This window comes from Camelina sativa, chromosome 9 (assembly GCF_030686135.1).
Source record: "Camelina sativa cultivar CO46 ecotype springtype chromosome 9, ASM3068613v1".
In the NCBI taxonomy this organism is placed as follows: Eukaryota; Viridiplantae; Streptophyta; class Magnoliopsida; order Brassicales; family Brassicaceae; genus Camelina; species Camelina sativa.
The window spans coordinates 7,583,874-7,597,199 of record NC_141888.1 but is presented as its reverse complement, the minus strand read 5'-3'; the positions used below and the strand labels follow the sequence as shown (position 1 = coordinate 7,597,199).

General features: G+C 39.2%; 1 protein-coding gene across 1 annotated transcript; it reads right to left on the bottom strand.

Annotated features, from left to right (window-relative positions):
• Positions 1-9,068: 9,068 nt before the first annotated feature.
• LOC147937879 (uncharacterized) lies at positions 9,069-12,483 on the bottom strand. The gene is made up of 3 exons (XM_087465321.1): positions 11,271-12,483; positions 9,148-11,156; positions 9,069-9,083 (listed from the first exon to the last, which is right to left on the bottom strand). Exons 1-3 carry the CDS (start codon positions 12,481-12,483, stop codon positions 9,069-9,071), a joined length of 3,237 nt encoding a protein of 1,078 aa, XP_087321447.1.
• Positions 12,484-13,326: the final 843 nt, after the last annotated feature.

Below are 13,326 nucleotides of genomic sequence, written 5' to 3'. Positions count from 1 at the left end.
CATCGGTCGACACTGTTTGTGGAGCATCGGTCGACACTCTCTTGTGGCATCGGTCGACACTGTTTGTGGAGCATCGGTCGACACTCTCTTGTAGCATCGGTCGATACCAGTCTCAACCGAGACTTGTTTTTCCTGGTTTGATGTATTGTTTGTGTTTGTTTGCTTGCTTAGACTTGAGGGTTCTCAAATGCTTGTGTGTATAACCTAGTAGATGGGAGGACGGCCTCACTAAGTATTTATGATAATACTTACGCATCTCAATTGTTGTTTGTGGTGTGCAGGTATGTGACGTGGAATCATGGCGATGAGGAGGAGGATGAACTAGGGTCTCGTTTGTGTGTTGTTGGTCTTTGTTATATTGTTTAGGATGGAACCTTGGCTAGAGATATGATAGGTTGATCGATAGAATGCTTAGGATTGTTATTGTATGGAAGTTGTAATGGTTTTGTATGGTTGGTATGTTTCCGCTGTGTGTACTGGTTGTTATTGGTTTAATTTAGTAGTGTAGGCTGCATAATTGTTTACATTGTATTTAATTGTTAAAAAAAAGGGGGTCGGGTTGTTTCATTTTGGTATCAGAGCCCTTACGGTTCTAGGATGGTTAAGTGAATGAGTTAGAGCGGTTTAAGAATTTAATTGGTGGAATTGTTTTTCCTGTTGATTGATGCATGATGTTGTGTGAAGAAATTGATTATGCATAGTTAGTCAATTTGTTTGTGGTATGGAGTCCTAGTATCATCCTCTTCGAGCCTTCAATGAGATTCCACGGTAAGTGATTTTGTGTTGTTAGTTGTGTAGTGTTTTGAGCTTCGGTGCGGGAGGTGCAATTGGCTATTGAAAAGTTGTTGGAAAGTGGTGGATCACGCCGGTATCGGGAAATACCGTTGGCGGTGACTTGTGTAAGTGGATGTATTGCAAATGGAGTTTGTTTGGATTTTTTTTTTGACTCGTGTGTCATGTGGAAAGGAAATAGCTCGGGAGTTCTATAAATGGAAAGTTTCCATAAATAGAAGGTTGCTATAAATGGAAAGTTTTATAGGAGTTAGAGCTTTTCTATTTTTGAAAAGTGTATGGAAATACCTTGAGGGTAGGGTGTTGCAGGGTGACCGGGTAGTGGTTATGGTGGTGTTCGGGATGTGAGTTTTCGTGAAGGCGCAATGCTAAAGAGGAAAGTTTCTAAAAATAGAAGTTTCCAGAAATGGAAAGTGTTGAGGTAGATCTAGTCGGGAGATACTCGTTGACATCGGACTTATTTGCTCAGGTTTGTGTGGGCCCAACTCATGTGATACCGATAGCTCGATGGACTTTGCGGCCAGAGAGTGGGAGTGGTATGTTTGCTTCGGATGACGATCCATGAGCGCGCTTTAGGGTGACGACCTTAGAGCGGGATTTTGAGACTCCCTGGATACCGTAGCTGTGAGCCACGGCTCGGCAGTGAGCCGGTATGTCTCGAGGGTTGCGACCCGAGAGCGGGGGGAGTGGGCGTGTGAGACTCCCTGGATACCGTAGCTGTAGGCTGTGGCCTGGCAGTGAGCCGGTATGACTCGAAGGTTGCGACCTGAGAGCGGGGGGACTGTGTGTGTGAGTGACTTCCTGGATGCCGTAGCTTAAGGCGGTTGGCCTGATAGCGAGCCGGCATGATTCGTTGGTTGCGACCACGGACGGGGGAAGCACTGAGTTGTGAGCAAATAGTGTCTTTGATGTGAGTATATTGACTAGAGGGAGACCTCGTGGTTCAGTCGGAGGTGTGCGGGCTGTTGCGACAGTTGCATGGGAAACCTTGGCTGACGGTGTTCAGTCTGGTCGGAGGACGTGTAGACCGTGTTGGCGGTGGCACGGAGGTCCTTGACAGATGGACAGTGTTGCAGGATTCGAGGACGAATCCTTATTGGTGGGGGAGAATTGTAACATCCGCATACCAGATTTTGTGATTTTGGGAGGAGTGTCGATCGACACCCTAGTGGCATCGATCGACACCATTAATTTCTGGGTTCGACCGGTTTGTTTCAATTCGCGATTTTTCGATTGGGATGGTTTGGTTAGTGGTTTAACCGGGTATTTAAAGGGGAAATCGACAAAATGAGGGTTTAGTCTTTTTCCTCTGTCGCCGTTTTGTGTTTTTGGAGAGAAAAAGGGAGAAAAGTGTGTTCTTGAGATTCCTAAGAGAGATTTAGTGAGATTGCTGACTATTCTTGAGTTTTCTGTTGCTGGGAACGAAGGAGAAGCTTCCTAAGGAGTTGCTCCACTGTTCTTCGACCTTTTCCTTCTGTATTTTGAGGTGAGTGCTTGACCATGGTTGATCTAAGCATGAGATCTCTCTTGTTTTGGCTGTTTCCTTGTCTTTTGTGGTGTTTGCTTGCTTGGGTTCTTTGTTTTTCGTGATTCCCAGTGATTTCTGAGGCATTTAGGTGAGTTTAAGACGATTTCGAGGTGGATTGAATCGGAAGATCGTCGTTCGGATTCGCGCAGATCATGTCTGCAGAAGAGGCATCGATCGACACCTTGGGTGAAGCATCGGTCGACACTGTTTGTGGAGCATCGGTCGACACTCTCTTGTGGCATCGGTCGACACTGTTTGTGGAGCATCGGTTGACACTCTCTTGTAGCATCGGTTGATACTAGTCTCAACCGAGACTTGTTTTTCCTGGTTTGATGTATTGCTTGTGTTTGTTTGCTTGCTTAGACTTGAGGGTTCTCAAATGCTTGTGTGTATAACCTAGTAGATGGGAGGACGGCCTCACTAAGTATTTATGATAATACTTACGCATCTCAATTGTTGTTTGTGGTGTGTAGGTATGTGACGTGGAATCATGGCGATGAGGAGGAGGATGAACTAGGGTCTCGTTTGTTTGTTGTTGGTCTTTGTTATATTGTTTAGGATGGAACCTTGGCTAGAGATATGATAGGTTGATCGATAGAATGCTTAGGATTGTTATTGTATGGAAGTTGTAATGGTTTTGTATGGTTGGTATGTTTTCGCTGTGTGTACTGGTTGTTATTGGTTTAATTTAGTAGTGTAGGCTGCATAATTGTTTACATTGTATTTAATTGTTAAAAAAAAAGGGGGTCGGGTTGTTTCACACTCCCACAGCAAGATCTCACCCACAAAACCTTGAAATCTCACAAAAACTCCCAAAAACTCAAGAACAATATTTTCTCCTCTTTCTCTTTGTTTTCAGCGGCAGGACAACCACAAAACACGACCTTGGTCGTTCCCCCACTTAAATATCACGATTTAATGGTTCTCCTCAAACCAAACCGACCAAAAATCGATAATTAAATCAAACCGGTCGAACCAGAAAACAACCAGTGTCGATCGACACCCTCACCAAACTACCAAAAATGGTTTGTGGGTGTTACAGCTGTGTTGTGTAGCAAGTTTTGTTGAAAGTGTATCAAAAGCTTTGAACTTCGTTATATATGCTGATGTATTGTTGTTTCGCAATTTTGATCAATTTTGATCCTTTCACTTTGTTTCTAATGAGAGTTCAATTATTTTTACATGTATAGGTACGCTTACATATCTTCTATAAAATAAAACGGAAGTAAACAACCTTTTTTGTACACTATATAATTTTTATAACTTGATTACAATATAGGTTATAGATTAAATATAGGTTGGTTACAAAAAAAGATTATAGATTAATTGGTCAATATACACTTAAGTATTTTTTCTGGCAACATGACCCTAAACATTCATCTATAAAATTGATTACTATGTATAGATAAAAATAACTACAAAAAAAAATGTTCAAAGTATTGTATTTATGAGACATTATGAGAATTTTTTAAATGGCAGTATATAATTTAAAATGAGGAAAGTTTGACTATATACATTAATTTTTGAATATTGAATGTAAGAGTACCATAAAAAGTCATATGTATGTACATTAACCCTTGCCACATGTTTATCATTCTTTGGTTTCAATGTCATACAAATCATTTGATTGGAAAAATAAGACCACTCTGAAAAATAATATCATTCTTTGGTTTCAATGTCAATTAGATTATATCATATTCTTGTGTTTGCAGATGCTTTTTCTATTTCATCGTAACATCTAGCAACAAACATTTTGTTAAAACCTGAATTTGTTTTTAAAAGTTGTTTCTTTTGGCAAGAATCTAGTTTTTGTTTTCTAATGTATTAGGAGTTTAAGTTGTTTTATGAATTTCGGTGCACAAACCATTTGTTCAATTATAGCATGCATGCATGTTTTATCGGCTTTCCATGTAGTTATGGTTCACAAGTTTTTGGATTTAAATTTTTAATATTATGAGTCTCTTTCTCAATGCCCTAGTTCTGCCACCCAATTCAGGTGCTGGTATTGAATTTGTTTCTAGGTTAGAGATTAGAACGGAAGAAGAAGGTAGTACTTCAGATGAACTTAACAGCACTTGACTAGGATCGAAAAGAAAGTTGGAAATCTCTAGCTTCAGTTTTTCTTTGCAATCCCATTCAATTTCTGTTCTGTCAATCGAAAGTGCGACCTTCTTATTCTTGTTTTTCAATCTCTAAACCAGGAAAAATGCACCATCATAACTTGAATAGATGGTGGAACTATGATGATGAACGAAAGATCAATGTTAGATCAATGTTGCTTTCAAATATCAATGTTGCTTTCAAATTAATTTGTTTGTTTCACAATAATCTTTTCATATAATTTTGTTTTAGAATTAGTAATTACTAGGACTCAGACCTCTACGATGTCGCGGGAAAATATTTCAAAACATGTTAACTTAGATTTCAAATTTAGAATTATATATTATAAAATCATTTGAAAATATATGCTAAATAATAAAATTAAAAATTGTCTCGAAAGAAAAAATAATAAGTAGGGCTAAAACTTCATAAATTTTTTAAAAATATAACTGTGAGTTTAAAAAACAAAACCATCCAAATAAAATTAAACTTATAACAAAAAAATAATGTGGTAAAAAGACTCAACTCTAGTTTAAAAATATTAAATGAAAAGTCATAATGAATCGAGACAACTCTAATTATAATTTGTATGTATTATAAATATGATATTGTATGAAAGATTATTGTAAGTGTAACATGAATCATAACAGTTATTAATATTTATATAAATCATAAAAAAATATTATGACGAAGTGAGAATATCAAACAAACGATTATAATAAGTAACTGCAATTTATGATAAAATAATTAAAATAAAATAAAAATTCATCTTGAGTGAAAATTATCGACCTATAATTATAATAAAAACACACAACTTCTAAATTAAAAGATGAAACAGTTAAATCATAAAAACACATATTTTACGAAAAGTTACGATACATAAACAGAATTGTAAGTGACATAATTAAAGTTCATTAAATTTCTATATTACTATATTCGTTTCTAAAATTTTTAGTTATATTATAGAATAATTTTGGATATTGAATATTAAAATTCATATTATTTAGATTCAGCATGAAACAAAAAAATTTGTGTTAGCGAACAATGATTCATTGATTTGTTAGTTATCTAAAAAGAGATGAATATATATATATATATATAACTATTAGAACGAAAAATTGTAAATAAGATATGATAAAAAGATAACTGTACCATGTGCAAAATCAACCGTATGATTTTCTTTTATGGTAAAAGACACAACTCTACAATGATCAGACGCAACCGTATAATTTTTTTCTAAAAAACTATTTAACGAAAAAGTACAACGAAAAATCGCAACTGTTACTGGCATTTATTCAGACTTGTATTCTTATATAGTTTTTTATTGTAAAAGACACAACTTTACAATAAACAGACGCAACTTTATGATTTTTTTCAAAATAAATATATTATATAGATATTTTATGGTAAAATACACAACTCTACAATGAACCGACACAACTGTATGATTTCTTAAAAACAAATATAAACAATTATTTAATGAAAAGGTCCTCCTTTTATATTGAAATGACGAATCAGAATCATTGTTTTTCTTCTACCGGTTGAAATTTTATCTAAAAAACAATACCAATTAAAACGATTCATTTCACGTTTAGTACAATTAAAGCGTCCAATACCAACGAAAAATATACAAGATAAACAGATATGGACTTTGTAGTAATGTTAATGCAGCATTCAAATCCCGATGTATGCAACACATAGAAACTGTCACAACCCGCTCCCAAACCCTTTGGGACTACACTAGTTTTCTTACTAAAAGGTTATTTTTAAACACATCTATATAATAAAAATACTAAGTTACTCATATTTCCAGAAAATCCTTACTGAATTAAAATAAAAACCTTAATGCAATATCTCAATAGTCTTGTTAAAAAGAAAAGAAAAGAACGTCATAAATAAAAAGAAATCCGAACGTAAAAAGAAAGATAGAGAATAACCGGTAAAAATATTAAACCTAACGTTCCCAAAAACACACCACAAAGCGAAACGAACTTGTGCAACTACTCGAGATTCTCACCGTGACCTGAAGAGAAAAGATTGGGGAGTGAGTAATTAATTACTCAGTGAGGTGGTCAACACTGTCCACCGAAACATAACCTTACAAATATACTTTCACACAACTTCCAAACACTAGCATAAAATCAGACAACAAGCATATAGCTTTCACTTACGTGAAAGACTACAACGTTCCACAACAAAATATTTTTCATAATATATTTAAGTATTTTACTTTGATTATAGGTTTGGCCATTAACACTTTTTATGGCTCCCAAACCTCGTTCCTAGAAGACCACGGCCCATAGCTCGATTCTTCCCGTACTACTCGTCAGCGGTTTATGACCTATAATGAACCTGTCGGTTCATTACAGTCCAACATTCTCAATCCTTTTGTAATTATTTTCTTAATAATTTACTCACCACAAGGACTAAAGTACGACGTAAAACATTAACAAGCAACATGCATCTCACATCCCCATATTACCATGCAGCAAACTTTACGACTTAAAACACTAATAATCTACATGCATACCACGTATCAAATAACCATGCAACAACATTAACGCATGTAAATGTCAATACTCTAACAACCTAACAACCAACCATAAATAATGTCTAACTCTACACTAACGCTTATCGGATGCACAAAAGTGTAAATGAGGTGTTATGAATCCGCAATCCCTCCCCCACCTGATTGAAGACGACGACACTAGGAATGGAGAAGTTGAAAGCGGCTAGCCTGAAACTTGTACAAGGAGAATACTGTTCAACACCTTAATCCGGAACTTGCAGAACTAGAAAACCAGAACAAGGAACAAGAGACTTACTGCCCAAGGAACCAGACGACCTAACTTGCAGACGACCCAGCTTGCAGATGCCAACGAACCGACTTGCGACAGAAACAACCAGAAACAACAACCAAAACTTTCAGATAACTTGTAACAGAACGAACAGATTATAGAAGCTAACACAGTGACTTGTAGAAGTGGAAACAGATTAATGTTTGGATTTCCTTACCCAAACAAACCACCGGTGATGGATCTCGACTCCGGTGAGAGAAGTGAACGACGGAGACAAACGGTGACTCAAGCGGCGGTGACTACGGATCAACGTAACGTGGAACTTGATCTCAACGAGAATGGTGATGGTGACTTGAGATTCAGATTTACGGAAACAAGAGAGTGATCGAAGTTGGAACGAAAACTTTGTAAGCGGCTAAGACGAAGAAGGCGATACGTGCACCCATATATACACTCGCTTAGGGTTTTTGTTTAACAAAGGGGCTGGGCCTTTAATGGGCCTAAACGGGTCTCACAGTTCTCCCCCACTTCAACGGAATTCGTCCTCGAATTCAATGTTTCTAGTAAAGCTATGCCTTCGTCCTTAAAAAGTTTCGGGTAGTCTTTCGGCATAATATTTTCAGATTCCCATGAAATCTCCTGAACCCCATCTCTCTCCCAACAAATTTGAATAGTCTTAGCTTTCTTCCCTCGAGTACCATTTTCTCTGCGACTTACAATTGATACCGGTTTTCCGTTTACCGATAAATCTGACATAAGGTCCTCTGGTGGCTTTGAGATGATCAGTTGTGGTTCTGTTATCACCTTTCTCAACACAGAAACATGGAATACATCATGAAATGCCGCTAATTCATCTAGCAGGTCTAGCCTGTAAGCCACAGCTCCAATTCTCTCGGTGATAGGGTAAGGTCCCATATATCTCGGCTTAAGCTTTCCTCTCTTAGCCCAGCGGTTAAGTCCTTTAAACATTCTCATTTTCAGATACACCAAGTCCCCAACCTCAAACTCCAAATCCTTTCGTCTCTTGTCTGCATAACTTTTCTGGCGATCATGAGCTTCTTTTATTCTGTTTTTGAGCAGTTCCACTTGCTCAGTTGACTCTTGAATTATCTCAGGCTTGATGTCCCGAGGCTCCCCCACTTCTGTCCAACAAAGGGGTGTGCGACACGGTCATCCATAAAGAGCCTCAAATGGGGGCATACCAATGCTAGAATGGTAACTGTTGTTGTAAGCAAATTCCACCAAAGGCAAATATTTTTCCCAACGACCTCCCCAGTCGAGCATACAAGCTCTAAGCATATCTTCCAACGTCTGAATTGTCCGCTCAGATTGACCGTCTGTCTGCAGGTGGTAAGCTGTACTTAAGTGCACACTAGTCCCCAAGGCTTTCTGAAACGCTTTCCAAAACACTGATGTGAACTTTGGGTCTCTGTCAGAAACAATGCTCACAGGAACTCCATGAAGTTTCACTATCTCATCCAAATACTTCTGAGCTAAGCGTTCTGCTGTGTCCTTTTTATTCACTGCTAGAAAATGAGCTGATTTTGTAAGTCTGTCTACAATTACCCAAATTGCATCTCGCTTACTTATTGTCATTGGAAGCCCAGTAACAAAATCCATAGTGACCATATCCCATTTCCATTCTGGCAGTGGTAAACTCTGTAGAAGTCCACTTGGCACTCTATGTTCCGCTTTCACCAACTGACAAGTCGTGCACTTTGATACCCAATCAGCTACTTCTCGCTTCATTCCCTTCCAATGATAATACCTTTTCAAGTCTCTATACATCTTAGTAGAACCTGGATGAATGGCAAAACGTGACTGGTGCGCCTGCTTCAAGATCTCTTCTTTTAGAGCTTTATTATCTGGAACACACACTCGACCTTTAAAAATAAATGTTCCATTCTCTGTCGTGTGATAACCACCAACTTCAGCTTCTACTGCTTTCTTTGTCTCAGCATCTTCTTTTTGTGCCTCGCGGATTCTCCATAGTAAATCAGCTTGGTTTACTGCTTTCAGACCCATTACATCGTCATCAACAGAGGCTTCACAAATATTCAGACTCGATAAGGCTGAAACCAACTCCTGCACCTCCTTAGTTCCATTCACATCATTTCTCCTTCTGCTTAGTGCATCCGCTACCTGGTTAGCCTTTCCTGGATGATAAGCAATATCCAAATCATAGTCCGCAAGCAACTCCACCCATCTCCTCTGCCTCAAATTCAAATCTTCTTGTGTGAAGATATACTTCAGACTCTTATGATCAGTAAATACTTGCACCTTCTCTCCATATAAGTAGGCTCTCCAAACCTTAAGAGCAAAGACAACTGCAGCTAGCTCCAAGTCATGAGTAGGATAATTAGTCTCGTGTTTCCGCAACTGCCTCGATGCATAGGCTATAACCTGACCATCCTGCATAAGTACACACCCTAGTCCCGTTCCTGATGCATCTGTATAAACCACATAAGGTACTCCAACCTTTGGTAAAACCAACACAGGCGCCTGAGTTAAATGTTCCTTTAACTTTCCAAAACTGGTCTCACAGGCTTCTGTCCACTCAAACTTTGCTTCTTTACACGTCAATTGCGTCAATGGTCTGGCTAGGCTGGCAAATCCCTCCACAAACTTCCTGTAGTAACCTGCGAGTCCAAGAAAACTACGAACCTCTGTAGCATTCTTAGGTCTAGGCCAATGAGTGATAGTCATGATCTTCTCTGGGTCAACAGCTACCCCTGTCTCTGAAATGATATGGCCCAAGAGCCCAATCTGCTTTTGCCAGAAACTACACTTCGCCATCTTTGCAAAAAGCTTTTGATCTCGCAGTGTCTGCAACACTATCCTTAAGTGTGTAGCATGCTCCTCCTTACTCTTTGAGTATATCAAAATATCATCAATAAAGACAATGACAAACTTGTCCAAGAACTCCCGAAACACATTATTCATAAGCTTCATAAATGCAGCAGGGGGATTAGTCAATCCAAAAGGCATGACAACAAACTCATAATGCCCGTAGCGTGTCCTGAATGCTGTCTTCCTAACATCCTCCTCAGCAATACCAATCTGATGATACCCCGATGCCAAATCTATCTTCGAAAACCAAGATGCTCCTTGAAGCTGGTCCAAAAGCTCATCAATACGTGGTAAGGGGTACTTATTCTTTATAGTCACCTTATTCAGCCCACGGTAGTCTATGCAAAGTCTGAAAGTTCCATCTTTCTTCTTAACAAACAGAACAGGTGCTCCCCACGGAGAACTACTTGGTCTCACAAATCCCTTATCTGTCAGATCCTCCAACTGCTTCTTTAATTCTGCCATTTCTGTTGGAGCTAAACGGTAAGGCGCCTTGGATATTGGAGCAGTCCCTGGTTCCAACTCAATAGTGAAAGCATCTCCTCTATCTGGTGGTGGTCCCTTGAGCGGTTCAAAAACATTTGCATACTCTGATGCTACAGGAATGCCATCCAACTCTACTCCTGTGTCTCCTCCCTCAATAGAAATCGTCGCCAAATATGCTTCAGGCCCATTCCACTGTAACTCCTCTGTGTGAATCATCGAAATGATAGGTATCCCGTTATTTGTTACGACTCCCTGGAATACCAAATTCCCTTCACTTTGGTTAATGGTAACACATGCTCCCCGGCAGTCCAAGTTGGCATCATGTCGCTTTAACCAATCTATACAAACAATTACTTCATAGCGCCTCAACTCCATCTCAATAAAATTACCCAGCAACTCTACTCCTTCTATCACCACAGGAACATCCCGATAAGTCCTTGATGATCCTACTACTTGTGTTCCCGCAGTTTCAATTCTCCTCCGCTTTTCTGTAAAATCAATTCTGGAATCCCAATTCCTCGCCAGATTGGGGCTCACAAAACAATGCGTAGCTCCAGTGTCAAACATAGTATAGGCAGCAACTCCTCCAATAAAAACCGATCCTACATAGTTTTTATTTTTCTTTTAATTTACACTAAGCGACACACATACTCAAAAGACCACATGCAATTACTAATATCCAAGAGAAATCACAAGAAGCTTTAGATGAAACTTACCAACGATCGGTTCTGCACCATCCTCGTCTGCTACAGCATACACCCGAGGTCCAATTGCTTGCCTCTTAGGATGTGGAGGCAGGATTCCTTGGTTTTGATTGCCTTGTTGCCCTCCTATTATGTTCCCTCTGCATTCCCGTGCATAATGACCTGGTTTCCCGCACCTCCTGCAATTATTATCTCTCTCTGAACAATTCGCCCATGTATGACCAATCTTCCCACAGTGGAAACACTTTCCAGAAGTACTCCAGCACACTCCTCCATGCCTTTTTCCACATTTGTTACACTGCTGGTTATTCTGGCCCGATCTTGCACCAAGGTTATCTCCTGCTCGCTTAAGTGATTCTGCTCCTTTGGTTGCTTTTTGCTGTGCACTCCTAAGGTCATAAGCTTCCTCCTCAAGTCCCCTCTCTACCATAGCAGCCTGCTCAACTAGCTCAACCATGCTAGTACATCCTCGGATAGAGCAACGATTACGAATATTAGCCCTTAATCCTCTCATAAACCTGCGAATCAGTTCTTGCTCTCCATACTCCCTCCCCATAAACCTCCTCAGACGGGTGAACTCAGCATCATACTCTCTAACAGTCTTTGTGCCCTGACGAAGCTCCAAAAACTCACACTCTAGCTGATCCATAGCTTCCTGAGGAAAATACTTCTTATTGAACTCCTCTAGAAAATCCTCCCATGTGGGCTCATAATCAACTGGAAAGCTCCTCTCACCATTTCTCCACCAATTATCTGCATCTCCGCGCAAGTAGTGCACAGCGAGATCCCTTCTAAACTCCACAGGACATCTTGCTGACCTGAAGTTTTTCTCCAGCATCCGTCTCCAATCATCAGCTCCTGCCTGATCATTTCCACCACTAAAGTCCTCTGTCTTCATGGTGCCCATGAGCTTCATTGTCTCAAAATAAGAAAACTCTGCCGGTGGTGGTGGTGGCTGACGCTGTCGAGGTGCAACAACTGGAGGTGCTGGCGGTGGCTGACGTGGTGCCGCTTCTCTAGGTGGTGGTGGGGGTGCATACACAGGTCGGTCCAAAATCTCCCGCATCATGTTACGGAGTTCTTGCATTTCAGCACGATTTGCAGCCATCTCTGCCGCGTTAGCTGCAACCGGAATCTCTGGCTGAACTCGCTCATTAGCTGGTGCAGCATCAACTGGGTTTTCTCTAGGGTTTGCAGGACGCCTTCCTCTTTTGTTTGGTGCCATTCTCTGTTCACACAATGCCAAACATAAGAACCACTGCCAGAACGAACTTTACAACATACTAACACAAGTCTCACTTTGGGTGTTTTTTTTTTTTTTTTTTTTTAAAGAAAATACTGAAAACTTTCTTCCAAAATACCTTACACAAAAAAAAAAAAAAATCAAATTTTTTTTTTTAAACCCTTAAAAATATAAATATATATATATATAACTTAGCCTTCCGGGTCAACACCGGCTTGACTTTAACCTGGCTCTGATACCAAAATTGTCACAACCCACTCCCAAATCCTTTGGGACTACACTAGTTTTCTTACTAAAAGGTTATTTTTAAACACATTTATATAATAAAAATACTAAGTTACTCATATTTCCAGAAAATCCTTACTGAATTAAAATAAAAACCTTAATGCAATATCTCAATAGTCTTGTTAAAAAGAAAAGAAAAGAACGTCATAAATAAAAAGAAATCCGAACGTAAAAAGAAAGATAGAGAATAACCGGTAAAAATATTAAACCTAACGTTCCCAAAAACACACCACAAAGCAAGACGAACTTGTGCAACTACTCGAGATTCTCACCGTGACCTGAAGAGAAAAGATTGGGGAGTGAGTAATTAATTACTCAGTGAGGTGGTCAACACTGCCCACCGAAACATAACCTTACAAATATACTTTCACACAACTTCCAAACACTAGCATAAAATCAGACAACAAGCATATAGCTTTCACTTACATGAAAGACTACAACGTTCCACAACAAAATATTTTTCATAATATATTTAAGTATTTTACTTTGATTATAGGTTTGGCCATTAACACTTTTTATGGCTCCCAAACCTCGTTCCTA

Excerpts from the sequence above, each read along its gene's own strand:
- LOC147937879 (XM_087465321.1), bottom strand. The coding sequence starts at position 12,483 with ATGGCACCAAACAAAAGAGGAAGGCGTCCTGCAAACCCTAGAGAAAAC. Across the intron at positions 11,157-11,270 it reads TGGTGCAGAACCGATCGTTG|GATCGGTTTTTATTGGAGGA; the intron begins GTAAGTTTCATC and ends AAAACTATGTAG.